The sequence below is a fragment of the Nansenia antarctica genome (genome assembly GCF_963989245.1).
Source record: "Nansenia antarctica genome assembly, chromosome: 7".
Classification (NCBI taxonomy): Eukaryota; Metazoa; Chordata; class Actinopteri; order Argentiniformes; family Microstomatidae; genus Nansenia; species Nansenia antarctica.
The window spans coordinates 13,117,036-13,142,286 of NC_137677.1; the positions used below are offsets into that span (position 1 = coordinate 13,117,036).

The 25,251-nt window shown below is 41.8% G+C and overlaps 3 protein-coding genes across 5 annotated transcripts; 2 read left to right on the forward strand and 1 right to left on the reverse strand.

The window, feature by feature from the left end:
• Nucleotides 1–1,205: 1,205 nt before the first annotated feature.
• Nucleotides 1,206–9,893, reverse strand: LOC308163159 (kynurenine--oxoglutarate transaminase 3-like). 3 transcript variants are annotated; one of them, XM_080537345.1, is made up of 14 exons: nt 9,851–9,893; nt 8,819–8,910; nt 8,674–8,738; nt 8,442–8,586; nt 7,052–7,201; nt 6,886–6,972; nt 6,654–6,779; nt 5,433–5,553; nt 5,243–5,319; nt 4,966–5,055; nt 4,510–4,696; nt 3,918–3,991; nt 3,632–3,718; nt 1,206–2,156 (listed from the first exon to the last, which is right to left on the reverse strand). In XM_080537345.1, exons 2-14 carry the CDS (start codon nt 8,906–8,908, stop codon nt 2,091–2,093), a joined length of 1,365 nt encoding a protein of 454 aa, XP_080393471.1. In that variant the 5' UTR covers nt 8,909–8,910; nt 9,851–9,893; the 3' UTR covers nt 1,206–2,090. The 3 variants fall into 3 exon arrangements, with proteins under 3 accessions (XP_080393471.1, XP_080393470.1, XP_080393472.1); XM_080537344.1 differs by lacking the exon at nt 9,851–9,893 and adding an exon at nt 9,372–9,763; XM_080537346.1 differs by lacking the exon at nt 9,851–9,893 and adding an exon at nt 9,244–9,379.
• A 2,181-nt stretch (nt 9,894–12,074) lies between these two features.
• Nucleotides 12,075–14,678, forward strand: LOC308162415 (volume-regulated anion channel subunit LRRC8B-like; the record flags this gene model as incomplete). The annotated part of the gene is made up of 2 exons (XM_080536571.1): nt 12,075–13,952; nt 14,364–14,678. The coding sequence occupies 2 exons, from the start codon at nt 12,075–12,077 to the stop codon at nt 14,676–14,678; spliced, it is 2,193 nt and encodes a 730-aa protein (XP_080392697.1).
• Nucleotides 14,679–18,482: 3,804 nt separating this feature from the next.
• On the forward strand, nt 18,483–23,454 carry lrrc8c (leucine rich repeat containing 8 VRAC subunit C; the record flags this gene model as incomplete). Its single annotated transcript, XM_080536227.1, has 2 exons — nt 18,483–18,620; nt 21,190–23,454. 2 exons carry the CDS (start codon nt 18,483–18,485, stop codon nt 23,452–23,454), a joined length of 2,403 nt encoding a protein of 800 aa, XP_080392353.1.
• Nucleotides 23,455–25,251: the final 1,797 nt, after the last annotated feature.

The window sequence follows — 25,251 nt, forward strand, 5'->3', positions numbered from 1 at the left end:
GTGACTGTATGTAAGTGGAGGTGGTGTTAGAGATGTCTGTATGTTTCTATCTTTTAACTGTGCTGGAAATGCTTGCATGTGTGCTGCTGTCTGTCATGTGTGTTCTTTTGTTTTTAACATGTATTTTCAGCCCCCCCTCCCCCCAAGAGGCTTTTGCCAGGCCGCCAATGTAAATAAGAATGAGTTCTTATTGGCCTGCCTGGTTAAATAAAGGTTTCATTGATGAAATAAACTCAACTCTTGGGCTACTCTTCTGAGTAACTTTCTGACTGCCCAGTCAAAGTCCTGCAAGGGGCTCCTCTGCGAGGCCACTTTCATTGATGGTGGAGTGGTCCACTTCTGGATAATAGCTCCAATGGTGCTTATAGGAACATTTAGGAGTTGAGAAATCCGTCAGTAACCAGTGCCATTACTATGCTGCTCAACAATTGTTGCGACGGTCTTGGGAGAGCTCTTTGCCTCTACCCATCATGATGTTTCTTGCAGGAGAGCTGGGTGACAAATGACTAACCCTAACCCTGGATGTACTTACCCACCAACATTGGAATGTTTGAATTTTCTTCTGTGTAGTTTTATTGAGTTAATACCAATGCCTGGTCTAAATTTCATGTGATTAGCTGCAATACTTATTATATATAATGTATGGCAAATATTCAGCCCCAGAATTACAGTTGGGTAAGTTCACTTTGGCCGTCCGACCCCTCACCGACCGACAGGAAAATGTAGGCCAAAACTGCCTCCAGGGGAAACTCAGGAACACAGGACAGATTTTGACAGGAAGAGGAAAAGGAAGCCATGGAAATAAGCCAGCGGGACTCGCCATCCTTATTTGGGGCCTTCTGGGATCATTCAAGATAGGCCTCTCCTCTATCCGGAGGGAGGAAGACCTAGGAGAGGAGGCAGGAACTTATGCCACAAAACTGATGGAAAGGACTGAAATGAGGTGGTGATGGTTGATGGGGAGTCTGGGGGTTCTTTCAGCTCGACTGTAAACCCTGATTAGCTACTGCTTGAGACACAACCTTATGGCTTACACAAAGCCTATATGGAACCTCTTCATAATGATGCACCCTGATCAGAGCGTTAATCAAACCAAAACCATCTCAGTCTCTCATCATACTGGAGATATTATTGTTCAGTCCTGATAACAGAGGACAGGTCATTTTTTAAATAAATAGATCTCTCATGTAAATAACTTTGTAGACTGATCTTTATTTTAATGTGCAATATACATTCCAGACCTCCATATATGAACAGATTACACACTCACTGAACACTTTATTTGGAACACCTGTAGATCTTCTCATTCATTCAGGTGGTGTAATGATGTGGGAATGTTTTCTTGGCACACTTTGGGCCTATTAATACCATCAATCTTCGCTTGAATGCCACACAGCCTATTTGAGTATTGTTGCTGACCATGTGCACCCCTACATGGTCACAATGTAGCCATCTTCTAATGGCTACTTACAGCAGGATAATGCACCATGTCACAAAGCGAAAGTCATCTCAAACTGGTTTCATGAACATGACAACAAGTTCAGTGTTGTTCAGTGGCCTTCCCAGATCTGAATCCAATAGAACACCCTCGGGATGAGGTAGAACGGGAGATTCACAGCTTGAAAGTGCACCTGAAAATGGGCTGGCAATCACGTCAACATTTCTTATTAGCTTTTATATACAATCATGTCTTCCCCTGTCTTAGACCTAACTTAACGGGAAACAGCACTGTAAATGACATGACCGTGATGGATCTCTTTTCAGGACGGTCACACTGATGACCAAGTGTTTTCTAAGGAGTATCTATACTGACCCCTAGTGTTAGAAACTTGTACACACAATTAAACACAGACAAAAATGGATTTCAACAATAATGTGACAGGGTACATACAGTACAATATGGCTAGACATACAGTATACAGTGCATCAAACATACAAACGGAATCTTATGTTGGTAAGGAAAATATTTAAGTATCTACACTACAATTCCATTTCTCCATTGCTTCATGGGGGCCAGCGCAATAACTCTTCAAAGTATAAAGAACTTGGTATGAAGAAAGAGAGAAAGGACCTTGAAGCACACTACAACATTAAACAGGAGAATCTTTGTTCCAGTTCTTCAGGATAGCCTCCGCAGCATCAAGAGTGCTGTCTTGCTACAGAGAGAGAGACAAAAAAAAAAAGTTAATTCCTATTCCTATTTTTTTTCTTTGTGTGAAAGTCTATTCAAACACAGATAAACTACTTAAACTTTTGGTAACAAGCCTATAGTGTGGAGAGTGATCATAATATGATGCGCTTTGATACAAGGGTTGTAGACAACAGAAGTTATACCATAACGTCTGGCAGTTAGTTAAGCAATATCACACGAGAGGGAGTGTGTTATACTGAATATCAGCACGGCTGTGATTCGGTTGTAGGTACGAGGCCGCAGGCCAGCGCAATTTATTAGTTAACAATAATAAGTGACAACAGATTATGATTTGTTTGTTTATTTAATCATTTATTTTGGCTCCGTCAACAAAAAATTGTTCCGCAACTGGACTGTTGCCTAGTAACCTGAACACAAACATCTGCAGGCTAGCTACTTTGTATTAACGGTCATTTCGGAGTGATACATAATAGTTAAAAGTCCCAGTGCTGTTATACTGTATATCAGCACTCATGGAATGCCTCTTGTCCAATCAAATTACTTGGTCGGAACTAACTGTTGTATAATGTCTGATGCAACATGGCCCTGGGCTCACCTAGTCACCTAGCTGCAGCAGTCGTCTTAGAAGCAGTCATACAGTATTTGGGGAATCAGCCCTGAAGTTTGAGTGCCATAACTTTCACCTAAATGGGCAATGTGTGTTAAATCATGATAGGCTGATAATGATTCCTTCCTTAAGGAAGACATAGACAGCCTATTGATTGTTGTTTATATCCTGTTTATTCTATTATTGATTTTGAATTTCTACTGCAATGCCAATGCCTATGTATATGCGAGTATGTAAGTAAGAAGTTAGTGTTAATATTGTTAAGTTGAGCGGAACATCATACTGTAACCTTTGTGTATGTGAAGCTCCCAGTAGGCCAACTGAATTAAATAGATTTTCTTTACCTGGATCACAGACCAGACCTCACTTATTGTTCTCTGCTCCTTTTACTAACCCCTCTAACACTACATTCAGCCCCTGACTCAGCTGTCTCAGCCCCCTCCATGACCTTCTAAGGACACAAATCCAAAACCAGTATTTAAACAAGACACCCGCTTTTCCCCTCTACTGCGTCCCTAAAAACTTCTATTGCCCCCCTTGTACTGTTTCTCTGTTTCTCCAGTGTCTAAATATAAAAAATTAAATAAATAAATAAATACAATTTAAAAACCTAGGTTTAGAAGAAGGTGATAGGAGAAGGTTTTTTCTTCTATCAATGGCTCCCCGGGCCTGAGCTGGATTACTCTTCCTGCTACGACTGGTGGACTGATGATTCACTTGCTTAGTATTCAAATGTATTGATTGTAAGTCGCTTTGGAATAAGGCGTCTCCTAAATGCCAAAAATGTAATGTAATGTAAAACATTGGCTGTGGCATCCAACAACACACTCTCATCATATTGAGAGCGGATCGATTAACAGTTCTGTGTTTACCTTGATGAAGCATAGGCGGATGTACTTCTCAAACTGCTTCTTGGATTCATCTCCACAGAACGCTGTGACAGGAATGGCTGCCAGTTTCTACAAACACAAACAGAAAAACTAAAACTGTAGCCGAACTAATGGCAACACACTAATGTAAGTGTATTAACCTCCGTCTGGATCTAGTAATATCTGGTCTTATTATATTGACAGACTTACTCTGTATGTGTGTTCAAATGTTCTCAAGACCTACGGTTACGATAGCCAGTACCGATCGGCCAGTCTTCGTTCGACTTACCTTCTCCTTGATCATCCACTTCACAAACTTGTAGTCGTATGTCTCATCATCTCCCATATGTGACAGGTCCTCATCTAGCATGAACAAAAATATTAAGTAAAAACTATGGTTTAGTAATTAGTCGATCAACAGGAACGCTCGATTTGGGAGAAATCAGAATCACCTAAAGGCTTGTATAAACTGCAACACTTATGATCCTCCAAGTTATTACATGTTGTCTTATGCTGAGAGGGACTATCAATAGCTACTAATTGCCCAAGACAAATTAAGTTATATGCAGACAGTAATGTTATGACGTGAGCTTAGAATTATAAGGTTCTATCTCCGTTTAGGGTAGTTCAGAGATATTGAGCGTCAAAGTTTTTACATTCCATTATGTTTTATGAGATGGAACCTTTGTATTTTATGAATTACTAACTCAAAAATGTCAACATTTTAAAAATAACACCACACAGGCATTAATAAATGGATCAGATTATGTAAAAAACTAAATTTTGACCAAAATGGAGATAGAACCTTATAATTCTAACGTCACGATGGGGCATTGCACCTTGAATTCAGTATTCATGAGGGAAAAAAACTGTTAACTCACTGAGGGCAGTCACATCCACGATCATGAAGTAGCCTCCCTCTGGCATGATGGGGGACATGCCGGCCGCCTGCAGGATGGCGGCCATCTTGTCCCTCTTCCTCTCGAGCTCCACGGCCAGGGAGGAGAAGTAGCACTCTGGCTGACCCATGAGCGCATAGTCCCGGAGCATGCCTTGTGCTACGGCTTCCTGCAAAGCACAGGTCCACAGGCTGAATGCTGAAACAAGCACCCTTACTTTTGAATGAGCAAATAAGAAAGCTGGAAGTATTTTAAGTTCTGGGATTATAATTGAGATCACCACTACTACCTCTACATATAGATTATTTTTTCCCCCCCACAAAAAATGTTTAGTATTATTTTATCAGGGCCTTGGTTTTGTCCACTGTATCTTCACTGTTAGGAATCTTGTAGACTTCAGGGAAAGTAAATCCAGCTTCTATGACTGGCAAAACTTACCTGTAGAGGTGTCGGGCAGGTATACAAAGTGTTCTGCATGACAGTCTGAAGGTGTCTTATCAAGTGCTCTGGTCCTATAGACCAGCCAAGCTGAGACAAAAGAACGCAATTGATTATTGGCATTTCTATACAGAAGGGTCACATTGATGACCTACAAATCAAAGAAAGCAAACAAATAGGAAATACTAAGCATCAATTTCTAAATTTTAGAAAATAGGATACATTGTCAACCTTTAATCCACCATAGCTGAGACTTTAATCACTAGAGATCCCTTACCTTCCAACCAGTGACACTGAAGGTCTTCCCTGCACTGCTGATGGTGATGGTTCTGTCCCACATACCAGGTAGAGTGGCTGTCCAAGAGGAAGAAGAGAGTGTACCCTTAGGCCAAGGAAAAGCAAGCAACCGTTGCACAATGGTTCAATCATGCAGTATGATGTTCACAGGCAGAAACCTGAGAACGTACCTATTTTGATGTGTTGGTGTCCCTTGTAGATCAGCCATTCGTACACCTCGTCACTAAAGCAAAGTGTGTCGTGTTTGATGCAGAGGTCAGCGATCATCTGCAGCTCATCCCTTGTGAATATCTGTGGTAAAACAAACAACCATGAACATGGCAGTGTGATATATAGTGCGTGGGTTGTTACGAGATGTATTGTAGCATCCCTCTCACTGTCACTCATAAGCTGGGGGTACAAGACCCTGGAGAGCGCCCGCAAACCCCTAGGCAGAGCCGCTAACAGGAGATACTGGCTGTTCGCACAGCTGTCCCGCATCCGCCAATCACCGCAGCACCGACCGCGGGCTCGTCCATGCGAGGCAGCTGTGCCCGGACCAGCACCCCACATAAAGGGAGGAACGGAAGCCATCGACAAGGGGGGGGGGGGGGGGGGAAGAGCTACGTCCATGAGAGACGTGACCAGGACGGGTGAGAGCTGTACTTCCGGCGTGTACTTTTAATCTGTTCTAATAACGGGTGTCATTTATGTAACGAACCAGTGCCCCGAGGGACGGAACGGACGGAACGTACCCCCCAGAGCCACGGCGCCGACGCCAGGGTCCGACCAGACGAACCCGCTGACCGGAGCCCCGAGAGGGAAGGACGAGATATGCCCTGCCCCAGCGCCGGGGCCAGGGTCAGATCAGATGAACCCGCGAGCGCACCAAGAGGGAGGGACGGACTACCCCTGCCCCTGGACCCCCGAGACGGATTAGCTATAACCCCTCCGGTGGGAGGTACGGAGTACCCCCCAGGACCACGGAGACTGAGTAGCCCATAACCCATCCGGCGGGAGGTACCCCCAGACTACGGAGAGCGAGGCGGGACGCTGCCTAATAACCCCCGGGCCAGCCAGCCCGCCCTGACGCCAGCCGGTGCGTCCCTCCGGTGGAGGGGTCTTCAGTTAATCCTTTTTTGCGTTGAACATTACGGCAGAGCCGTCCTTTTGAGTGGGCGGTACCCACTCACCTAAGTTAGGAATAAATACGCCAAAAAGGCTAAAGATATCCGCCGTCTCTCTAGCTTGTGTGTGTGCAGATTCCCCGGGTCATAGTGAGAGGGATACCACAGTATATAGTAAAAGAATACCACCAGGGATCACATTAGAGTAGACACTGTTTCTCTGCCATGAGGGCTAGAAAGTAACCACTCAATTTCACTACTTCATGAGCACTTCTGTGCACTTACCTTCCCGATTGGGTTGTTGGGAGTGTTGACGATGATGGCCTTGGTCTTGGAGTTGAACTTACTAGCAAGCTCATGTGGGTCAAGAACCCAGTCAGCACTTGAAATGTTCGTCTTCTTATCGGACTTCTGATGTTCGTAAGAGAGACAAGAGAGACTTCAGCGATTATGAACTCTCTTCCCAACAAATCGCTCGTAACTTATGTGACGGTATGTTGAATAGAAGTATACTTACAAGTCGTAAAGGTATCAAGACAGGCGTGGCCCCTGCCATTTTAACCATGGGGACATAACAATCGAAAAATGGCTCGATAATGATGACCTATAGAAAGAGATTAATAGCATTAGGGTCTTTATGAAAATATCCTGCATGACCCAGCCAATAATGGACAATTCCTTACCTCATCCCCCTCCTCCACCAGGCCCTGCATGGTACTGAATAGGGATCCATATCCCCCCACTGTGACCAGTATCTCCTTGAAAGGATCAATCTGGTGGCCATAGACTTTACCATAAACCTGAGAGAGAGCCTTCACCAGAGATGGATGACCCTGTTAGAAATTAATTGGAATACAAGTCAGTGGCAATCCAAAAAACACCATGGCAACGGCAGTGGTAGGACACCTTGGATGTGATGCCAGCAACCCTCCAGTCACCAGCTCACCTCCGGCTCCCTACCTGGGATGGGGATCGAACCAGCGAGCTACCGATCGCTGGCCGGCCTCTCTAACCTCTATGCTACATGCCACCCAGTGCCACTAGCCGCGGCTAGCACCTATTTGGTTTAGCACTTGTGTAAACTGAACAGTAGTGTTAAAAAACGTTCAAACAAGCAATATGTGACATTCATGATACCCACAGGACATCTGTACATGTAGTGATCCAGACTGTAACACGTTTAATAATCCAGTATGGTTCCAGAGTTATCCATAAATGTCCCCAGCTACAGTCATGGACACAAATATTGGCACCCCTTCACTTCTGTCAGATAATGCACCACTTCTCCCATAAATTGTTGCAATTACAAATGTTTTGGTATTCACATGTTTACTTCTTTTGTTTGCATTGGAACTACACAAAACATCAGAGACAAATCTGATATGAACTCTAAAGATGGACTAAACAAAATATATTTTTTGGTTCAAAATCTTTTTTTTGTTCCAAATTTCTGTTCAAAATATTTTTTAAAACGTAACAAATAATAAGCATGTAATGTTCCTTTAATTTGTATTTAAACTCACCTGTGGCAAGTTATAGGTGCTGACAATATAGAAATCACATTTGCAACCATTTAAAATTAAGAAAAGTTGACTCAACATTTGTGAATGGTGGATAAAGAACCTCAATCAACTTCCAAACAAATTCAAGCTGACCTGCAGACACATGGTACAACAGTGTCAGCTCGCACTATCTTTTTTTTTAATGTTATTTTTTCTGAGTGGGGCAGTCCCACTCATATTTTTTCATTTTTATTGACAGATACAGTAGAGATTTAGACAGGAAGGATGGGTGAGAGAGAGAGGAGGGATGACATGCAGGATATGTCCCCGTCCGTAATCGAACCGGGGACCCTGCGGTTACATGGTCAACGCTCAACCCGCTACGCCACCTAAGCGCCCCAACTCGCACTATCTGTCGCTATCTGAATTAAATGTGACGCTATGGTAGGAGACCCAGGAGGTGCCAATATGTGCAGGGGTGCCAATATTCTTGGCCATGACTGTATGAGCCTACCAAAGTATATCAGTAAATATCATATGCATATAAAGAAGATGAAGCAAGCAGTCTTACAAAGCCTCTTGTGTACTGGTTCATCTGGTCCACTAATGCAGCATTGGCTAGGCCCTCCTTGATGTAAGCTGGGGGAGGGATATCTGGGAACCCTTGGCCCAGGTTGACAATTGAGGGGTCTGCTGCCACCGAGGAGAAGGCCACCCTAAAATCAAGACAACAAGATAGTCACTGTACTTTCCATGTGTCTCTGTAGTCATGACAACTTTCCAATATTCCCACGTCAACTTACCAAACATTCTTATCCAGCCCCTCTATCCTTTTGGAATGTGTATGCCTTGACGACGCCATAACAAGCTAAAACAATGAGGAATCAACATTAAGACAGGAAAACGTTATGTGTCAAAAGGTAGTAGGTGTAATGTAAACAAACTTACTTGTGAGGATGAAAACTTTCTGGTGCAATTGATAGTTATCAGACGACATGCAGAACTGTAGCTTCTGAGGGCTTTGTGTGTGATATTCATGACTGCAAAACAATGATAGATTGAATAGAACAATTAATGACCAATGATAGAACAATGAATGATACAGATATAGTATAGTATTTGATATAGTATTTTTCATAATAGTAGGTCTACTGTGCAATTCAAAAACCAATCCCTGATCAGGGGTAGCCTAGCCTACTGCAGAGGGCAATCTGTCTTTGACACTTAGTGTAGCCTATTACCATTTACAAGACAATCATCTAGTATAATTTACTGGGGGGTTTTGTGACAAAAATATCAATTCAATCTCACATAATGCAGTTTGACATCTGCACATTGGAGTTTAAGATCTGCACATTGGAATGATATCTTACCAACGCAAAACGCTGGTGCAATGAAATAACTTGATCCCAGCCAGTCTAATCTCCTTTTGTTACAGTTAAACAGTGTGCAAAACTGATACCGTACTACAATTTGTGTTGTTTTTGCTCGGCCACATTACCATAAAACATGACGCCGGATTCTCCACGATAGAAAATATCCCTGCCCCTTACTCTGACCAATCAGATTATGGGATGGAACCGACTCAAGGATCAGTGACTGCATTTGCATGCAGCCTAATATTCCGTTAGTCCAATTAAACAAATGCATGAATAAAACACCCCCATGTAAACACTTTAATCAGAATATCGTGACCCTTCTAAATGAAATGTATTTCCGCTGGATTATAACTTTGATAAATCGTTTGATCTGAGAATATATTAGCTAATATTAGACATGTAAACTTTCCATAACACTTTCCATAACCGTGCACAATTTCGCAAAGCACGAGCGTGTCATGCAAAAGTTCTGCATCCATTCCTCTTTGGTAAATACCACAAGCACAATTATTTACCACCCGTTTTACTTATGTACTAGGGCTATTGCCGGTAGTCTTGCAACTAAAGTTTGCACGAAATTCCCACATTAAATTATAATTACGTCGTTCTGGAAATGTGGAACGTTCATGTGGATCCGGAAGTGACGACACTGAAGCAGTGTTTCTCCACGGGGCGGTGCCAGAGATAATCACTTTATTTGTGTATTTCTATAGCGCTTTTCCTGCAAACGTTGCAGCTCAAAGATACCATAGATATATATATAGATACCGCCACAGATAGGCTATAGAAACGTAACTGTAATATAAAAACTATAAACTGTAGAATCAATCTATGGGTACCTCATCAGAGCAACGCATCCGGGTATTTTGCCCTCCCGTCATGGCAGTCAATGCAAATGTGTGGTCTTTGCTACTTTAATACGATAAAATAAGAAAACAGTATTTATTTATTTTTTGCTATTAGGAGACCAAATCCGTTGGCCAGTCAGGCAAACAATTATATAGTGTCGTTGCCGATCAATGATCGACGTTATATAGAAACAAATAATGAAATAGAGGTTGATTCGTCAGAGCAGAGCATACGTCATCTCCCTGTCATCAGGGATGTGCAGTTCTTAAAAGGGTTAATTTGACTTGCCGTGTAAATCCCTAGACGAGAGTGTTACATTAGTTTTCTTAAAATAGGATAATTAATACAATTGTTCAATGGGGGAGGGCAAGTGTCACATTGGACAGACTACCAAAACAGAAAAATGACCTATCTTAAGACAGCAAAAGTGATAGATGTCAGAAATACATTACATTCAATAAGGTAGTTGTATATCAGGATATGAGTTAAGCCCAATTTATACTTCTGCGTAAAATCGAGTTAGGGTTATAACACCTCAGGCCATCGTTCATCCTTATGGATGGAGGCAGACTGAATGACGTTTTTCTATACAACGACGTCGACCATTGATCGGCAACGACACTATATAATTGTTTGCCTGACTGGCCATAGGATTTGGGATCCTCATTTCTAAAAAGCAATACCGTTTTCTTATTTTATCGGATTAAAGTAGCAAAGACCACACATTTCCATTGACCGCCAGGCAAACTTCTACTCTTCTATCACCCAAAAAGGGGCGTGGACATGACGGGAGGGGAAAGTACCCGGATGCGTTGCTCTGATGAATCGGACGGATTTTTTTGAAATTTGAAAAATTTCTCAAGCAAAAACAACCCCCCCACTCCCTGCTAAAACGAGGAGCCCTATTTTTTGTTTTGAGCTTGCTAGCTTTCTTCCTTATTTGTGTTTGTTTAACTAGTTAACTAGCTGGCTATCTTAACAAGGGCGTCACATACACACCCTTCTATAAGTGAGTCACAACATTTCAAGGTAGATCATTTTCTTTTAACCAAAGATTGTTAGCTAGCTACATAAACGAATAATCAGATTATTCAATGGCTAACTAAGTTGCTACCTAGCGAGCTAATGAATGAGCAGCACCAACCTGACCTCAAACGTTAGCAGACACCTGTTGTTGTTCATAACATTAATTAACATATTACCACTAGGGTAAGATTTTCTGCATCTGACCGAGTTTTCCATAGAAGCTTGCTAGCTAACTTGAAAACGATGAGGCACAGATCAGTGTGTGAGATGACTTAGCTATCCAAAGAAAGGTCTGCATCAGCTGCATCTCGTGTTAAACCATTATGGAACCTGTTAATTGCATTGATTGTGTTAGACTGAATGGTATTTTTATATTCTAAAGTTTCTGTGCAACAGTATAAGTAGGCCTACGTTATTTCGAGTCTATCATATTTTGGCATGTATCCAAGTGGCAATCTGGGATTCCAACAACAAAGTCAGTGGTCTTTTTTTTGGTAAACAGTTGAGGGATGGGGCTGGAGAAGTAACCACTCAAATGTGTAGATGGAGCTATGGATGCAAGGACTGACCATTACAAATTATGGTTTTAACCATGTTTTATAGCTAGGCTATAAAAACAATGTATGTGTTTACAATTACGCTACATTGCTTACAAACAATGGAGTAAATAAGATAATATTTTTGGTTTTGATGGGGCAAGACAGTTTAACTAAGCTCATAAGGCTAAGTTATAAGTTAGAGGCTATTCTTCAAGAATCAATAACGATTAATTTAAAAGTCAAAATTCTTTCTCAGTTCTCAATTCTGATGTACCAATCCCAGATTGCCCCCTTTAAAACGTGTGAGGGGGTCAGGGTCTTAATTTCTATGTATCTAGTTAGAATACGTTTCTGTTTATATACATTCCCCTCTTATGATTGTCTGTGTCTATTTCCGTTTAGGCAGCTAAAATGCTCTCAGAGAGCGAGTTGAAAGATTTTGCCAGGGGGCAGTCCTTATACTGTGTTCTTCAGCCTTGGTGGGATGTCCTCAGTCATTACCTCTCCATCCTGATGTTCATGATTGGCACCCTGGGCGGCACCCTGCAGGTTACCCTTCGCAAGATCGTCTGTGTTCCCTGTCAAATGACATCAAACTACCTTTGTGGGGGTTTCAACCATGGACGCACTACAGTGAATGCCAGTGCTGATAATTCCAACTTCCCACTCCTCAAGCTGGACCTTCAGCAGTATGCCTATGTGGATGCTGTGTGCTATGAACAACAGCTCCACTGGTTTGCCAAGTTCTTCCCCTATGTTGTGCTGTTACAAACGCTGGCCCTTGTGATTATAAGTAACTTTTGGTTCATGTACCCAAGCACCAGCTCAAGGCTCATACACTTTGTCTCCATACTACACAAATGCTGCGACTCTCCCTGGACCACCCGGGCACTATCAGAGACAGTGGCTGAGGGAGGAGGCGCTCAGTCCCCTATGAGCATGTATTGTCCCGACGCTCGAGCGTTAACATCAAACGATAGCAGGAGGCCAATGGGGACAGAGCTTAGTGGACTTGACAAAAAGGAAACGGAGCAGGCCAAAGCCATTTTTGAAAAAGTTAAGAAGCTTAAAGTTCACGTTGAGGACAAAGACATCATTTATCACCTGTATATGAGGCAGATAGTTATGAAAATTGTGTTTCTCGTGTTCACATTGGCATACCCTTATGCTGCCTCACATATCCTGTTTGATGTCGATTGTGTGGTGGAAACACATGCCGTGGTGCCATTTCAGTTTTTTCACTGCGTTCACTCATTGGCCCCTATGTTCTGGCTCCTCTACTTAGTATACACTGTTCTAATGATTGTTTATGGCTTGACCTGCCTGTACAGTTTTTGGTGGATGATCAAAAACTCACTCAGGGAATACTCATTTGATTCAGTCAGAGAGGAGAGCAGCTTCAGTGACATTCCGGATGTCAAAAATGACTTTGCCTTTATCCTCCACCTACTGGACCAGTACAACCCCCTGTTCTCAAAACGTTTCGCAGTGTTCTTGTCTGAGGTTAGTGAAAATAAACTACGGCAGCTCAATCTCAACTACATGTGGCCATTGGAGAAGCTATCCCAGAAGCTGGTGCGCAACACAATGAACCAGATAGAGCTCCACCTTATGTTCCACAGTGGGATCCCAGATTCTGTGTTTGACATCAGGGAGCTTGAGGTTCTCAAACTGCAGCTGATCCCAGACCCTAGGCTCCCACAGAAGATCACACAGCTAGGAAATCTGAGGGAGTTGTGGCTGGACCATTCTCCTGCAACAGTGGACCCCGTGGCATTGGGGTTTCTCTCTGAGAATCTGAAGATCCTAAGGATGAAATTCACAGAGGTGGAGCATGCCCCCTGGTGGATTTTCAGTTTGCGTAATTTGAGTGACCTGTATCTTTATGGGAATATGTTATCTCAGGACAACACAACCTTCATCAACAACCTACCCAAGTTGAAAAACCTGAATGTCTTATTCCTCAAGTGTAGTATCACTGCAATGCCCAAAGTTATTACTAATTCACTACCCTCAATACAGAAGCTAGTCGTCGACAATGAAGGCACCCAACTCGCTGTCCTGCAGAGTCTGAAAATGATGACACACCTCACATGCTTAGAGCTGCTCAACTGTGACCTTCAGCATATACCAAGTCCTATTTCTAGCCTAAAGAACCTGCAAGAACTTGACCTGAAAGGAAACAACCTCAAAACAATTGAGGAAATCAAAGGTTTCCAACACCTTCCAAAGCTTTCTACACTGAAGCTGAAATGCAACAGTATCACCTCCATCCCAGTCCACATCAGAGTTCTTGAAAATCTGGAGCAACTTTACCTCTCTCATAATTGTATCAGTTGTATACCCTCACAGCTTTTCCTGTGCAGCAGAATCTATCATCTGGACCTCAGTCACAACAAGATAGCTGTCATTCCCAGTGAAATACAAGACTTGAGGAGACTCCAACTCTTGAATGTATCCCAAAATAATGTAAGTACTATTCATTTAATTCATTTTTAGAACTTTATGTTCCTGAAAAGAAAACATTTGTGTATATGAGATTGTGTGATTGTTTACCCAAAATGCAAGTTCAACCATTTTAAATAGCCTGCATAACTAAAAAGGTCATTATTCCAGAATGCAATGAGAGACAGCAGAAGAGTGAACTCGAGTGTATCGTAATCATAATGACCTGAAACCTTTCATTTTATGTCTCTCAAGATTGAACATCTTCCAGAGAGCCTATTCCAGTGCAAAACACTGCATTCCTTGTTGCTAAGCCACAACAGTTTGTCAGTGGTGCCCAACCAGGTGAGTGAACTGACAAACCTGGTACTGCTTGACCTGAGAGGGAACCAGCTGAAGAGCCTGCCTGCAGAGCTGGAGGAGTGCCATCATCTGATGCCCAATGGCCTGCTGGTTGAGGAGGGTCTTCTCAACTCTCTCCCCTCAAGTGTGAAGGAGGGCTTCCAGACGTCAGATAAGGAGTTCCCTCGCAAATTGGAAACCGAGGGAGCAGGCACCTCTGAACTATGACCCAAAATCTGTAATACTGGACATGGAGACGGCAACCTGACTTACTCCATGTGACTGTTCAACATGAACATCCTGTTAAGAATCTGTTATACACTGAATCTGTTATGACACTGTTATACTGTATACAGTTTGAGCAGATTGATCAATTTGTTATACTGTATACTGAGCCTCTGTTGAGCAATTTAAAGTTGAAGAAACAATGTTGTCATATATTTTTTATTGTTTTTCATGTGTTGATGTTGTTTAATGTGTTACTGAAAAATTTGTGATTTGATAAACATTAGAGCCCCAGAATAGGATTTCACGGATCTTCCTGACAAGGAATGCTATAGCATTTGCATGCTGGATTGAATGCATAACGTAGAAGTATTGTTCTCTAACTGTGGCTCTAGCCTAAGCTCCACAGTTATACTAATGCACAACTTTTTGAAAGTATTGTAAAAATCAATGTCACTCTTCAGGAAAGCTACTGTGAAGGATTCCCTGTCCTCTGAATAAAGGGAGGAAATGACCAGGCTCTATTTTTTATTTGTGTCAGTGGCACCTGGACAGGATCTGTGTGTGGAATAGTGGTTTGTCACAAATACACTTTTATCTGAGTGAAAATTAAAACATGTGGGTTTTGATACACTGGATCGATCTATTCATTGGTGATTTTATTGTATGGATTGAATGGATTTACAATATCACCCTTCCCAAAATGTAGACCATGTCCCCGCCCTGACGGCGTCAGTCGACTAGAGTCTTTGTGATTCACCAGCAGAGGAACATTCAACTAGCAGGAATAACGGGAAGAGGGGGAACGCGCTACGCCTCAAGGACATCATGCCGCTACCCTAAAATCTCATCGCTATACAGAAGATAACGGATAGATTATCGGACAGCGCTTGGGTAAGGCAATCACACTCCCGATTTTGGTTTTGGAATTGGATTTGTCGACAATAATTCCTTAGCAATAGCAATATTTCGCTACATTGTTGTTGATGTTTGGTAACGCTATTTATGCGACATTGTTTCAATACTTTCACGTGTAGTGTGCCTGTCATACGTTACACAAGCCTTCTGGACAGGGGTACATGTAGCTTAATCGAGTTGGTTTTCCACATTATTCTTAAATGAATGATATTAATAAACCTATTCGTGTAATAATGGCTAGACATGAGTGGTTTATTAAGTGGTGTAGAAGTTTGGTTAATGATGTAATCTACAATTGATTTAGAAGTTTGGTTAATGATGTCACCCCCTAAAAAGAAAACAAAAATAATGGCATTACTACAGTAGGCCTATTATGCCTTATAAGGACGCTGAGCTTGTTGACATTCTGTCTAATAATGTATGTAGACCATTTCACAGTTTTCTTTATAAGAGATTAACATAGCGTCACATTGAAGCAAACAAGGGCAGCCAATAGGCCTAGTCTTCAAAATGTTGAAGAATACATTTGGTTGCATATTCACTAACTGAACACTTTATTAGGAACATCTGTACACCTTCTCATTCATTCGGTGTTGTGGGGAATGTTTTCTTGTTACACTTGGGGCCTGTTAATACCAATCAATCATCTTCATCAGCCTGAGTGCCACAGCCTATTTGAGTATTGTTGCATCCCTTCATGGCCACAACGTACCCATCTTCTAATGGCTACGTCCAGCATGATAATGCATCATGTCACAAAGCAAAAGTCATCTGAAACTGGTTTCATGAACATGTCAATGAGTTCAGTGTTCTTCAGTGGCCTTCCCAGTCACCAGATCTGAATCCAATAGAACACCTTTGGAATGTGGTAGAATGGGAGATTCCCAGCTTGAAAGTGTAATTGTATGATGCAAGCATGTCGTCATGGACCAAAATCTCAAAGGAATGTTTCCACCATCTTGTGGAATCAATGCCACAAAGAATTGAGGCTGTTTTGAGAGCAAAGGGAGGCCCTACCCAGTATTAGTACAGTCAGTGTTCCTAATAAAGTGTTCGGTGAGTGTATTTTGGGATTCCATTGTAGCCTACCCTAAATCAAAAACAACTTCTAGACCTAGAACCTTCTAGAACCTTCTGGGTTCCATTATTTATTATTTCAAGACCTTTCATTCACCTAGCCCATCCTCCCTAATGCAATACAATGTGACTAAATGTTCATTTCTGGGCTGTGTTTTTCCATGGTCTTAATAAACCCATTTTGGACAGGAGTTTGTATCCTGGGGATTGGGTGTGATCCAGACATCCATAGTCTGTTTTGGGCTGTTTGAGAGCTGCAACATTTCCTGTCAGGAAGAGGCAAGGATAAGGCCTTGCCAGCTTACTGGTGACAAAGCAAAGACTCATCTGGTGGGGGAGGAAGGAACCATTTTTCTTAATATGATCAAGGGCTACATACTAATAAACTATAATACCCTCATACAACTACTCTTCCCTATTTATGTAGGCTATATTTCGTATATGTACAGTACCAATACAGAGTTTTGTAATGCTAAACACAATACTCAAAGACTTCATAGACATCTGAAGTTATTAGTCTATTGTCTAAACATCCCTCTGTGGACCTGAACTGTTCTCCATCCTTCCTGTCATGGTACATACACTTTTTCCATGAAATTCAACGGCTTAAGGAAGTGGTGTGTTCAATTCCTACAGGAGAGCTGAAACCATATGGGGGTTTTCTCAATAAAAACATAATCTGTCTGGTCCAACAGTTGTTTCGGGCATAATTGTTTCTGTGGTGGTCTATTTAAACTAGGGCAGCTGTGTTATTGTAACGTCTAAATATATTTCTATAGTACTCCTTTGACGTGACCTTTTGACAGGACACGAGTGTTCACTGCACATTTAGTACCACACGCTGTAATTAAGAGTTACATAAAAGTGATAAACACTGTCAAAACACTGTCAAATTATCTTGAAGAACCATGTGAGGAATTTGTCCTTTATTTGACAGATATGAATGTAAACTATGCTATTATGATGATCTTCTGCTTTGTGCATTATTGATTGATTTTTTTTTATTCTTAAGACATAGATGTAGTGAAAAATGTAAGTGAAACAGGTCTAAAGAAGGACATCATGACCACAATAAAGAAAACAAATTACAGCTGTTTATCCACAAATTACAGCTGTTTATCCACAAATTACAGCTGTTTATCCACAAATGGGTAATGTACTTGTTTCCTCATTTGCTATGGAACAGGCAACTGAAATAGGTTTCATCATTTGGACAAAGTACAGACAATGGAAACTGAATACCCATAGTAAGCAGATTGTTGGTGAAGTTGACGAGAGAGACAGAGTGAGAGAGAGGCAGCGTCAGATATTAAGTGAAGTCACAATAGACATGACAGATATAGTATATTGCTGTGATGCTACTAGCATGGCTCTCTACATGATTTTGCTGTAGACTGTTTCATTTTGGTTATACTAATTAAAGGCTTATTTAATATTTGTCAGCCATAATATTGTGAATTAGAAAAACTACCAAGAAATTGAGGGTTCATCATACTCTTGCTTTATTTTTGGTATTCCCTAGCAGGGAATGAGACCATTGAAAGCCACCGAGGATTCAAATCAATTGAAATGTGTATCATTTCTAATTATTATCATGTCAAAATCGAGAGACTGATTGCAGTGAAATGCCTAATGTATCCTAGTTTAATCTAACACAAACATATCCATATTTGGATTCCCCAAATTATATTTTAGACAAACAAGAGGCAGACTCGTTCCTAAAGATGGTGGTAAACATTATGAAAAGTGCATTGTGAGGTAATTGGAGGTAATTGGAGCCGCTAAATGCCATCTCTGTCTCTTACAGGAGTCATGATTCCTGTGACAGAGTTCCGACAGTTTTCGGAGCAGCAGCCGGCGTTTCGAGTGCTGAAGCCATGGTGGGATGTGTTCACAGACTACCTCTCTGTGGTCATGCTCATGATCGGCGTGTTTGGATGCACCCTCCAGGTCAGTATCACTACTACACCACAGAATATCTTCCTTAGTAGAATTCGATTTATGTTGAATAACGTTCATCAACTTGCTGATTGTAAGGTTTAAATAAATGGAAAACAAGTAAGGATACAGTTCTGCCATCACAAACAGCTCAGTGTTGGGCCATGCAAGCTGCGTAGTTTAGTGGGAGTTTACCAACGGAAAGGGGGACAAATTCCTGCAGCCCGCACCAGATATTTGCCCCCGCCCAACCCCTCTTTAAACACATGATTCCAAAGGCTAGTGTCCTGTCACTTTACCGCCCTGGCCAGCTGGAAAAACATGGAGCTTGAGCTCTTGCTGCTCTTCTCATTATAAACCCTGGAGATGATACTAATTTTTATTTTTATTTTTTTAAGCAAACATCATCGACAGGAAGTCTTTATGTGGGTGGGAATATCCCCCCTGTGGTCCCATGAGAGATCTCTACAGAAGTAAAACTGTTTAAAAATGTTCCTCCACAGTTTGTAAATAAAGTGAGCAATTCAAAACTTTACCCATGCGATGACTTTCAGAGTTTACATAAGCTACAGCCTTGTCAAAGCAAGCATTATTGTGTTAATTAATACATTTCCTGGTATTATAGACATCTCAGTTTAGATTGGTAGGGGTAAACACTGGCTCTGCCAAGTTACCGTGTGCATGGAGAAGCCAGTGAATAGTTTCAAGTGTGCTGCATAGAGAGAGAGAGAGAGAGAGAGAGAGAGAGAGAGAGAGAGAGAGAGGGGGGGGGGGGGGATACAAAGAGAGAGGGATACAGAGAGAGAGAGAGAGAGAGAGAGAGAGAGAGAGAGAGAGATAGTGAGAGAGAGGGAGAGAGAGAGAGAGGGGGGGATACAAAGAGAGAGAGGGATACAGAGAGAGAGACAGAGAGAGAGAGGGAGAGAGAGAGAGAGAGAGAGGGAGAGAGAGAGGGAGAGAGAGAGAGAGTGAGAGAGAGGGATACAGAGAGAGAGACAGAGAGAGAGAGGGAGAGAGGGAGAGAGAGGGATACAGAGAGAGAGAGAGAGAGAGAGAGAGAGAGGGAGAGAGAGAGAGAGAGGGGGATACAAAGAGAGAGAGGGATACAGAGAGAGAGAGAGACAGTGTGTAGAATTCTGCTGATCTTGTCTCCACTCAGCATTGTGCTGCAGCATAACCCTCTCTCACCCAGCTGATTGTGGCTTCTTTTTTGGTAGTTTTCCACACAGAACCTCCTCTGCCCAGGAAACCACATGGCAATTAAACCAGAATGACACAAAACACTTCAGGAAGCAGGAGAAAATACAGTACCAAACCAATAACAGCTTAATAGAACTATGTCACCATAGCTCTGAATCATGACTATAGTATAATAGCAATAGAAAAATCGCAGTAAAAATTGCATACAGTATCATGTTGCAGTAAGGAATTTCAGTGAGTATGTATGTCTCCCCCTTGCGTTTGTGGCAGCTAGAGCATGAACTGTTAATTTCCTGAGTCACAGTCCTACTACTGATGTCATAGGCTAATGAGAACGATGCTATATTACTCATGGTTGTTCATTTTACCACTGGCTTTAGGGTATAGAGTTCTGACTAAGGAGTTCATGTTATTCTTGCCAATATCGCCATTTATCGCATTGTATGAGTGGCAATTTGTGAGTGGCAATTTTAAAGCATGAACCCACCAGTTCAATATGTATTATTAATATTTGGGTGGACTCAGAAGTGGTGCATCAAGCTGTCCTTACTATAACCAGTGCCTTTAATCTGGTTCAGGTTATTAACTAACATACCAGGATGTATACTAGCAAAACAGGAACTGTATCAACCACATGCATTGATCACATTTACACCAATGCTGCTGAACATCTTTCATTGAAGCAGAAGGGTCTTTTATAACTAAATCTATAGATATTGCCCATTATTTTAACAACCATTTTATTGACAAAGCTTGTAAACCAAACTGTGAGCCATTGTATTCATGTATAGAAGACACAAATAATGAAATATAAGAACTGCTCTTTTGAATTCTGTAAAGTGACTATAGAAGAAGTGGAAAAAATATTATGATCTATCAACAATGAGAAACCACCTGGTATTGACAACTTGGAGTAACAAGCAGCCCAGAACAGCCAATTGTCAAAAAGAAGATATTATGACTGGAAAATGACAGCGCAGCGCTCTTCTTATGGAGCTATGGACGTCATACTAGCCCCTACTTATTTTTTTATTTTCATTTTTTAATAAATGAACATTCACTACTGTGGTTATATTAGCAGCAGGCTACACAGTATCAGATCATCAGGATGGCAGAGTGGTATTAGCTGCTGCTGTCAGATACATACACATAGTGAGAGAGAGCTCACACCAAAACTACAGTATTATCGTCAGGGCAAAAGTCAGACTGGGCTAAACCTTAATTTCTTTCCGGACGACAGCTTCTTTCAGTTTCTTTTTGAAGCTGGATTTATTTCCAATAAGGGTCAGATATTGGGGGAGTCTATTCCAGTATGCGTTATCATGTGGTATTGTCACCTCGAGTGCTCTTCTCTAATAATTTTTCTTTGTTTTTGTTTTAGGTCATGCAAGACAAGATCATCTGCCTTCCACAGAGAATGCCCTTGCCAAACCAAACAATGCTGTCGCCAAATGAAACTGAGTCTCAGATGGAGCCCCCTATACCGTCTCCCAACAATGTCTCACCTGTGCCAAAAGAAATGAAGGGCTTAAAGACCAACCTGGACCTTCAGCAGTACAGTTTCATCAATCAGATGTGCTATGAGAAGGCTCTGCACTGGTATGCTAAATACTTCCCTTACCTGGTCCTCATACACACCCTTATATTCATGGTTTGTAGCAACTTCTGGTTCAAGTTCCCAGGCTCCAGTTCTAAAATAGAGCATTTCATCTCCATACTGGGCAAATGCTTTGACTCCCCCTGGACCACACGAGCCCTGTCAGAGGTGTCTGGGGAAAACCCAGAGGAGAAGGACAACAAAAAGAACAATGCCAGCAGGCCCAACCTTAACGTGTCTGCTGCGGAGGGTGACCTAGAGAAGACCCAGTCCCTCAAGTCAATCCCAGAGAAGATTGTAATAGACAAGCCGACAGCAAGTGCCCTTGATAAGAAAGAGGGAGAACAAGCCAAAGCACTGTTTGAAAAGGTAAAGAAGTTCCGCCTTCACGTTGAAGAGGGAGACATACTCTATATTATGTATGTTCGCCAGACTGTTCTCAAGGTGCTTAAATTTCTCCTTATTATTGCATACAACAGTGCTCTTGTATCTGAAGTACAGATCACAGTCAAATGTAATGTGGACATACAGGACATGACAGGCTATAAACACTTCTCTTGCAACCACACCATGGCTCACCTGTTCTCCAAGCTGTCTTATTGTTACCTATGCTTTGTGGGTGTCTACGGATTCACCTGCCTTTACACCTCCTACTGGCTATTCTACCGCTCACTGAAAGAATACTCATTTGAATATGTGCGACAGGAAACTGGGATTGATGACATCCCAGATGTGAAGAATGATTTTGCCTTCATGCTGCACATGATCGACCAGTATGACCCACTTTACTCCAAGAGATTCGCTGTGTTCCTGTCTGAGGTCAGTGAGAACAAGCTGAAACAGCTCAATCTCAACCACGAGTGGACAGCAGAGAAGCTGCGTCAGAGACTGCAGACAAACGCCAAAAACCGACTTGAGCTTCAGCTGTTCATGCTCTCTGGGCTACCAGACACCATCTTTGAGGTGACAGAGCTTCAGTCCCTGAAGCTGGAGATCATTAACAATGTCACCATCCCTGCCTCCATAGCAAAGCTTGAGGACCTTCAAGAGCTGTCCCTGTATCAGTGCTGCCTTAAGGTGCACACAGCAGCCATCTCCTTTCTGAAAGAGAATCTTAAAGTTCTTCGAGTCAAATTTGACGACAGCAGGGAGCTGCCACATTGGCTGTACGGCCTGCGCAACCTAGAGGAGCTCTACCTCATTGGATCACTAAGTCCTGACGCCTCTAAGAACATCACCCTGGAATCACTGCGAGAGCTGAAGTCTCTGAAGACTCTCTTCCTCAAGAGCAACTTCATCAAAATCCCCCAGTCCATCGTGGACTTGTCCAGCCATCTGCAGCGGCTGTATATCTACAACGACGGCACCAAGCTAGTGATGCTCAATAACCTGAAAAAGATGGTCAACCTGACAGAGCTGGAGCTGGTGCACTGTGATCTGGAGCGCATTCCACACGCAGTCTTCAGCCTCACCAACCTACAGGAGCTGGACCTGAAGGAGAACAACCTCCGGTCCATAGAGGAGATCCTCAGCTTCCAGCATCTCCGCAAGCTCACTTGTCTCAAGTTGTGGTACAACAGCATCGCCTATATCCCGGAGCATATAAAGAAGCTTGGCAGCCTGGAACGTCTCTATTTCAGCAACAACAAGATTGAGATATTGCCCTCGCACTTATTCTTATGCAACAAGCTGCGCTACCTGGACCTGTCCAACAATGACATCCGCTTCATTCCGCCGGAAATTGGAGTTCTACAAAGTCTCCTGTACTTCTCTGTCACCTGCAACAAGATTGAAAATCTCCCAGACGAGCTCTTCTTTTGTAAGAAGCTCAAAACCCTCAAGCTGGGGAAGAACACGTTGTCCTTGCTCTCACCAAAGATTTCCTACCTGCTGTTATTGACACACCTAGAACTGAAGGGCAACCATTTTGAGGTCCTGCCATCAGAGCTGGGTTTCTGTCGGGCCTTGAAGCGTAGTGGCCTTGTGGTTGAGGACGCCCTGTTTGAAACATTGCCTTCGGAAATCAGGGACCAGATGAAGGCAGAGTGATATGCCTTATCTTTGCAAAAATGCCAATTGTCTTAATCTGACAATCCTGTCTGCCTAAATGGTAGCTTCTACTGTATATGTAGCAAATCATCAAACTCAAGTACCTATTATTTTTTAAGAGACTATTCTGATTCATGCGTGATTGTTTTGATTTTGTGTCGGTTATATTGCCATGAAAGAAGGGAAACTTCCTTTGTTTATTTTTATTTTTATTTTTTATATATGTCTAAACAATAGCATATTCACAAGATAATGGTATCAGAGTATGTCAACTATAGGATTGCTTGTTCTTGTATTGCCATTGTTATTTATTACACTTTTTATTATATGGTTTGTTTCGCACAAGATCCATTCAGCAGTCACTGGATCGATTGTAGGCCTATAATCAATATCACAAAATGTGTTTTTAGAACGGAATTAAAGAATTATGCTGATGCTCCTCAGCAATTAATTACTGTTGTTTTACAAATATATGCCCCTAGTACATTTTAATCACCTTCTTCACCACCTGTTCATACTCATTATGAAAGGTACTATAGTTCTCACATTGAATATAGGCTACAGTACTTAGGCCTACTTTGCACTGGAAACTTGTAGACATTCCATTCCATTATATTCTCCAAACTCAAACTTTCATCGATGTCACTGTGCCATTCAATTTGATTCCAGTTACCATGAGTTTATTGTTATTGTTACTATTTTGGGATTGATCGTTATTTTACCAAATATCTGTGGTAGCAACGTGACAATGTGGCAGATGTTAGGAATTATTGGGTTCAGGTGTGATTCGCAAAGTCAAAAGATCAGATCGGAGCACTACAGTCTTTTAATAATTGAATGTAATGTGCACAAGGGAGGGATACAGCATACAGCAAAGTAGGAAGGATCTGTGAGGAGCCAAATGCCGGTCCACAGTTTAGGCTAAACAAGCAGGGGAAAAGTACCAGAGACAGCGATTCTAATGGCCTCATTCTCAGCCCCTCTCTTGCCTTATCATAAGGGTACCATGCCGAGTACGGGAATGGTGCCAACAACTTAGCCTAAGACAAAACAAATCCATCTCGGAAGGGAGAGAAAAGAAGGCCTGATTGTAATACTAATGTCATACTAGTGTCATGTAACATATTAATAAACCAGGATCACTAATCCTATCACAGCAACAGCCACAAATTAAATTATGACCTACTGTATTCCTCCCTTTGAAAATATGCACCTTAGTGTTGAAATGTGGTCTTTCATTGGAATACATATTTTATGTAAAGGTGAAATATGAATTAAATCAGATGCACTACTCAACTTCTCTACTCAGGTAGTCTTACATTAATCTTGTACTTGATAATGAAAGTGCTTCAACTAATAATGTACTGTCGACTATAAGTACATGGTCCAGTAGTTGCAAGCTGTTCAGTCTGGCTGGGCCATATTTATCTCTCCATATTTAAGAGTTTGCTTATTTTAGTTACTATAACATCCTCCACCTGACCAACAATAACACCATAATGAACAAATCATTATGATAGAAAAAACAACTCCTGCATGCACTAGACATTGTTGTGCTATTTTGGGTTTTGTCATTTGCTCTCTGCAATGAATGAAAACAACACATATCTATTAGGTATTTAATTCTAAGGTTGTGTATATTGCCCCCCAAAATGAATGGAGGACCTTATTTGATTGCTGAAAGTTGGGAAAGATACCAAGCGCATATGCACAATTGATTAAAAGGGAAGAAAGAAATTGCACTGGTGCAAGAATATGTTTTCCTTACATAATATATATATATGTTGAGGATGTAAA

Excerpts from the sequence above, each read along its gene's own strand:
- LOC308163159 (XM_080537344.1), bottom strand. Across the intron at positions 6,973-7,051 it reads TGGTGGAGGAGGGGGATGAG|GTCATCATTATCGAGCCATT; the intron begins GTAAGGAATTGT and ends CTCTTTCTATAG. Across the intron at positions 5,056-5,242 it reads TCAGTGTCACTGGTTGGAAG|CTTGGCTGGTCTATAGGACC; the intron begins GTAAGGGATCTC and ends CTTTTGTCTCAG.